General features: G+C 60.7%; 1 protein-coding gene across 1 annotated transcript; it reads left to right on the top strand.

Moving 5' to 3' along the window:
• Positions 1 to 2,785: 2,785 nt before the first annotated feature.
• LOC139044969 (ral guanine nucleotide dissociation stimulator-like) lies at positions 2,786 to 5,595 on the top strand. The gene is made up of 6 exons (XM_070506567.1): positions 2,786 to 3,026; positions 3,470 to 3,544; positions 4,131 to 4,163; positions 4,541 to 4,662; positions 4,868 to 4,959; positions 5,294 to 5,595. Exons 2-6 carry the CDS (start codon positions 3,527 to 3,529, stop codon positions 5,353 to 5,355), a joined length of 327 nt encoding a protein of 108 aa, XP_070362668.1. The 5' UTR covers positions 2,786 to 3,026; positions 3,470 to 3,526; the 3' UTR covers positions 5,356 to 5,595.
• The last annotated feature ends 730 nt before the right edge of the window (positions 5,596 to 6,325 follow it).

Here is a 6,325-nt window from a genome sequence, read left to right as displayed (position 1 = left end):
GGCAGCTTCAGAGCCCAGCTGCCCCTGGGCCGTGACCACCGAGGACCAGCTGCGGGAGGAGAAGCCGAACATCTTGGACTTCCCTCCCCAGCTGGTGGCAGAGCAGCTGACGAGGATGGCTGCGGTGAGCAGAGGAGCTCGCGGGGTGGGTGGCCCCTGCCTTCCCGGTGCCATGAGCTGCCCCACACCTGCCATTCCCTGCTCGGGATTCCGATGATCTGGGTCCAAATCCCTGCTCCCTCCCTTATCAACACTGTGACCTGGGCAGCTTTCTTTCTCCCCAAGCCTTCGCTGTCCCCTAGCGAACAGGGGACGGTAGAGACGGACACTCAGCACCTGCTGTACAGGGTGGCTGTGCCGATGAATGAGGTGGGAGAGAGTGGAAGGTGGGCAGAGTCTGGCCCTTTGGTGGGGGATGGGCACTCACTGAAGTGCTGCCAGGTCCTTGGGTGGATCCCCCATCTGCGCAGGTGGCCCGGACAGCCTCAGCACTTACCAGGAAGGTGATGTGTATTGACTCCAGTGGAGACAGTCAAACAAAGCTGGGGGTTGTCCCTGCCTCGGGGGGAATGTGCATGGGAATGGGGAGTGGGACCCGAGGGGCACTGGGATGGGTGGATGATGGCCCTTCTGGTGGGCATGTGTGGGCTGCCTTCTGGAGCTTGGAGGAAGTGAGACAGGGCTGGGAGCAAATGTCCCCTCCCTTCCCCACAGTCCTGAGTCCGGGGTCATCCTGGACTGGGTGCATTCAGTGGACACAGACAAAACCCAGGGACTCCCACAAGCCTCAGGCCACATGCTCTGCTTCCTGAGCTCCAGTTCTGATCTCACCCTGCTGGTCCTATGGGGGACTGTGGACGCCGAGCTGGGGTGCGGCAGGACCGGGTGACACTCCGAATCTTCTGCAGGAGCTGTTCAAGACGTTGGTGCCCGCCCACTGCCTCGGCTCCATCTGGTCCGAGCGCGACAACAGGGAACGAGACTACCTGGCACCCACCGTCCGTGACACTGTGATGCACGACAACACCGTGGCCAATTGCATCCTCGTCACCTGCCTTGGGGACGCGAGCATGACAGCACAGGACAGGGCCAGGGTGGTTGAGCTGTGGATCAGGGTGGCTGAGGTAAGCCTTGGCACGCCCTGTCTGGATGCGTGAGAATTGCCTCTTGTTTCTCTGCTCTCAGGATTGAAGTCTGGGGTCTTAGTCCCTGGACTGTCCCTTGACCCTCATGCCAGGGCCACGTTGACCTTGACTTGAGGTCCCAGTGGGGACAAGCTCACTTCCTCCCTTGTGCTGAGCTACAAATCCTTGCGCCTGGCAGTGTTACTCGTCGGGTGGCAGGTGTGCCCTCCCTGGCTTCCCTGGACATGTGTCTCCTCCAGGACAGGGGAAGTCCATGAGGGGACAGAAACCAGAGGCAGCAGAGCTTCAGCTCCCCCTCACAGCTCCATCTCTTCGCTTCCCCAGGAGTGCCGATGCCTCGGGAACTTCTGTTCCCTCCACACAATCCTTTCTGCCCTGCAGAGCCCTGCCATTGCCCGTCTCCAAGACACCTGGGGACAAGTTTCCAGGTGGGTAGTGGGTGGTCTGCTCTCCAGCCAAGCACCATGAGGGTGAGGTGGCCCAGGCAGCCTGATTTGGGCCGGCATGTCCCCCAAAGTCAGCTGAGACCACCTGGGAGACAGCGAATGCCGGGCACAGGGACTGACCTGGGTGCTGGGTCTCTGAGTCTCTCAGCGCCCTTCGGCCAGCAGTTCCGTCCCAGGGATTCATTTCCTTCCAGACCAGATCCTGGCTTGAGCCCAGGTGGAGATTCTCAGGTGTTTCCTTTGCAGCAACAGAAGCCTCTATGCAGCTGAAACCAACACTGTTCCAAAGAGATCTGTTTGGGACATCTGGGAATGGAGGCCCCAAGGGACAAGAGGAGAGGCCCCTCCGCAGTCCCATGGGGACCTTAGAGCTCAGAGCACCCCAGAGAAATCCCTCATCCAGGTCCCAGGCAGTTTGGATCTGCTGGGTTCTCAAATAAATGGGACTTGCCTTCAAGCATCCCACAGTTTTTCTTGCTTTCTTTCTTTCTTTCTTTCTTTCTTTCCCCACCCCGCAGGGAGAGTTCTCGAACCTGGAAGAAGTGGGTCAGGAGAGAGAAACGCGTGAGCAGGGAGCTGCTGGTGCAGGTAACCTGGAGGCTGGAGATCTGGAAGGAGGCCAGAAGGAGAGGGGAGGGGGGCATCCCGAGGGGATCCTAGGAGGTGAGGCTATGGCAAGGCTCGGCCCAGGCTGGGGGTCAGAGAGCCCTGTGAGGGTGGGGCAGGCCGGGGCCACTCGGCCAGGTCCCCCAAGACACCCTGCCCTCCCCCTCCCTGTCTGTTCAGCTGGGGTCTGGACACACCCCTGGAGTCCAGAGGTCGGGGCCTTGGTCAGATTTGGAGCCAGGGCTGGGGTGAAGGCAGCGGGGACAGGGCCTGTAGCTGGCACGGGGAGCGGCCTCTCCCAGTGGGTCCTTGAGCCAGTCACTGCCCCTCTGGGGGCCTCCGTCTCCTCCTCTGGGAAGTGGAGGGAAATGATCAGCGGTGCAGGCCTCCCAGCGGGGTGCTACCATCCAAGGGAGGACAGGAACGGGAGGAGATTTGTGCCGGCTCCTCCTCGAGAGGTGAGGGGAGAGCAGTGATGACACGCAGATGACTCTGAGTCCTCAGGAGACTCCTGGAAGCAGGTGACGTTCTCCTCACACTTTTCAGCTGAGGAAAGAGGGCCAGGGAGGCCTGGGCAGGCCCAAGGTCACACAGGACTGAGTCCTGGAGCCAGGACTGGTCTAGAATCAGAGCACCCTGGAGGTGGGAGCAGCAGAGGCAGCAGGGGACTGGAGCCGATGGCCAGGGTCTGAGATCAGGGGCCTTGGGGGACATGCGGAGGGGAGTATGGGCGCACTGACCCTGTCCTCGGCCCCGACAGGAGGCGACCTCCGTGTTAAAGACTGCAGAGAGGGCCCGCCAGGGAGCCCAGGAGAGGCAGCGGCAGCAGGTGAGGGTGACTGTGGGGGAGGGGCCCAGGAGTCAGAGGAGAGGGGGCTCCCCCTCCCAGCTGGAGACCTCCCTCAGGAGAGGGGCCTTCCTCCTCAGGCGAATCTGCTGTGGCTGCCAAGCATGACGGGCCTGCAGTGGCAGTGAGCAGGAGGAGGCCTGGAAGGGCTGGCAGCAGGGCAGATTTGGGGTGGGGAAGGGCAGGGGCCACTGCCCCTGGGAGGGGCCAACAGCCAGCCCTGGGACTTGACTGATGGAGTTTGGTGTTCCTGGACGGAAGCGGGGGAGGGAATTGTGTGTGTTGGGGTGTCCCGACGATCCTAGGCTGCTCTGTGTGGGAGCGTGGGGTGGGCAGCAGGCTGGGCTGAGGGGTTTCAGGGGAAGGTTCATGGGGGCACCTGAGAGCGGGAGCTCATCACCATGCCCATCCCGATGGCGGCACAGGGTGTCGTCCCCTCCCTGGTGACGTTCTTCCGTTCCCTGGAGCTGCTGGACGCTACGATGGAAGATTATGTGGAGGTGAGTGAGCCTGGAGGTGGGTCCGGGGGCTCAGGCTCCTGAGGGTGGGGAGGAGAGAGTCCTGTCCTGAGCCCTGAGCTCTCTGCATTTGGCAAAGGTCCTCTCAGCAGGGCCTCCAGCCTCGTGTGGGAGTTAGGGTGTCAGGCCCATCTCCCCAGTGGGTGATGCAGGCTCTGCATAAGCCACCGTCCAGGTTCCCTGGGCTGCTGAGGCTCAGAGCTGCCTGACTGTGTGGCCGCAGGAGGTGGTGTCTGAGCTGGACTCAGCCTCTCCCTCTGGCCCTGCCAGTGAGGGAAGAGAAGTCGGGCCCCTCCCAGTCAGGAAGCACATCAGAGGCTGAGCTGTCCCTTCCTGCCTGAGGTCTCAGTCTCCCCACGTGTCATCAGAGAGGGTTGGGTCACAAGGTCTGTTGCCTCAGTTGCTCTGCGCCCCCTGCTCTGGAGCCCAGAGACTGGCCCAGGTCCAAGTCCGGGCTCTGGATGGGCCTGCCCACTGGCAGTAGTGCAACATTGCAAGAGGTGTGGACGGGGGCTAGTGCTGGCCCAAGGGGGCTGTTTCTGATGGACTGCGGCTGTCTGCTTTCCAGGGCAATGTGCTCAACTGTCGGAAATGGAATGAGGTAAGCGGCTGCGGCCTCCCGGTGGGGAGGGTGGGGGTTGGAAATCAGAGACCCCCCCGCAGTGGGCAGGACCCCCTCTGGCCCAATCCCCATTTGGATTGGGACATTTATTTGCACAGTTCGATATACAGAGCTAGGGATCCTATGGCATTGGCGGGTGGGGGAAGGGCTGGCATCAAAGACTCCTTCCTGGAGGAGGAGCTATTTTGGGCCAAGTGTGAGAGCAGGCAAGCCCTGACTGGAATCGCAGGGAGGGAGGGTTCCCAAGTGGGCAAAGGCCCCAGACTGGCCCCTTGCCCCCTTCCTCACCCCCTCCACGAGCCCTGCAGGGTCCCCCACTCAGGCCCTGTGGGCATCCTGTGCTTGCTCTGTCCTAGCAATTCAAACTGATGGACGAGATCGAGCTGCTCCAGGAGGCTGCAAATCTGTACACCGTGCAGCCCGACGAGCACTTTGGGGCCTGGTTCCAGGCCGTGGAGCCCCTGAGCAAGGAGGAGAGGTGAGTCGGGTCGGGAGTTGGGGGAGGGCAGGGCAGCCTCTCTCTGCTGACCAGCTCCAGAGCCCATGGCCGTTGCTCCATGGTCAGCCCCTGATCCGATTGCATGGCGACCCCTGGGGCCCTTCGACCCCAGCTGCTGGCAGGCTCCAGGATGCACATGTGATGTGTGGCTCCTGAGAGCTCCCAGCTCCGCTCTGTCCTGTAGCTACAGCCTGTCCTGCCAGCTGGAGCCCCGATACCACTGGGTCAGAAAGATTCGACTCTTCTTCAAAGGCAAGAAGAACCGCTCAGGCCAGAGTGAGTGTCCAGACCGGCAGTGGCTGAAACCATGGGCTCAGGAAACATTCAGGCTGAGCGTGGGCCTGGGGAGGCAGACAGCTGGCCCTGGGTTCCAGCTCCACTGCTGAGCAGTCCCGTCCTGGGCGATTGCACTCACGTTTCTGGGACTGGTTTCCTCCTCTGTGAAGTGGGTGATGCTAAATATCAGCCCCTGTGTCAGGGACAGATGGGGTGCTCTTGGCTGACTGAGCACTGAGCACAGGGCTGGAGCACAGAGCGCAGTGGGGGCCGGGATGGGGTGTGCACTGTGGTTCCAGGGCAGGTCGCTCAGGAAATGCCTCTCTTTCTCCAGACACCAGACCCCCAACCAAGGGCCCAGTGGTGGTGGTCGATGACCCTCCTGAGACCAGCTGAGCTACAGCGGGGACACAGCATTGACACTCAGGGTGCACAGGGCCACCTCCCCTGATTCTGATGAGGAGAACTTTGTGATCCGTTTCTTGGGGTCCCCTGTTGGCCACGAGAGAAGGCACCAACCCCTCTTCCCCCTCCCCCCTTTTGCCCAGCACCTATTTCCCTATTTGGCGGGGCCATATTTTGTTGTCAATGGTAAATGCTCCGTTTGAGTATTATATTAAATTGTTGCTTCTTTCTAATCCTGGGAGTGGAGGTGTGAGTCTTTCGCTCGCAGCACTCATGGAAACCAGATCCAGAAACTCACATTCCTCCTCGAATTTAGAAATCTCCCAGAGTGAGCGGCTCAGTTTATGTGGAGAAGGGAGAAGTGCCAGTCCCCTCCCTGGCTACTGAAGGACTTGCCCAAGTGCCCCTCCCGCCGAGGACAGGATCATTGCAGTGTGGTTCACCCTGTCCAGGAGCAGAGATGGCCCCTCCGACCTCTTGGGACTAAGCGGTTGGAGGCGTTTTCTCAGCCAGAGCCACAACCACTAAGCTGGGTGTGTCTGTCAAAGTAGCACGTGCCTGTCCCTAGCACACGTCCTGCCCAGGACAGTGGCTGCCTTTTGACACTCTGCCGGAAGAGGGAACATTTTCCCGGTTTCTCTTGCACACAGATTAGGACCTTGTTTTCTGATTCAGTCTCCGCAATGGCTTCAGCTCTAAGTGGGGAAAATACCGTCAAAAGCTCAAAACGTGCACATAGAGAGGATGAGGCCAGAGGAAGGTCCTGTGGACATGGACCATGGGCAGGCAGGACTCTTCCTTCTCGGGCCCACTAGGGGCTCCCTGTTCACCTCTGACCTAGACTGGATCCCCCTGGGCTTCTGGTCCCTGACTCCGAATACCATTTCCTGCTTGTTGCCTGTCCAAGGGGAAAGCTGTGGGATGCAGCTTTTAGGGCCTCAGCCAGGTCTCCCTCCATAAA

Source organism: Equus asinus, chromosome 3, assembly GCF_041296235.1.
Source record: "Equus asinus isolate D_3611 breed Donkey chromosome 3, EquAss-T2T_v2, whole genome shotgun sequence".
Taxonomy (NCBI): Eukaryota; Metazoa; Chordata; class Mammalia; order Perissodactyla; family Equidae; genus Equus; species Equus asinus.
Note: the sequence above shows the minus strand (reverse complement) of the source record. Positions and strands in the feature narration are given on the sequence as shown.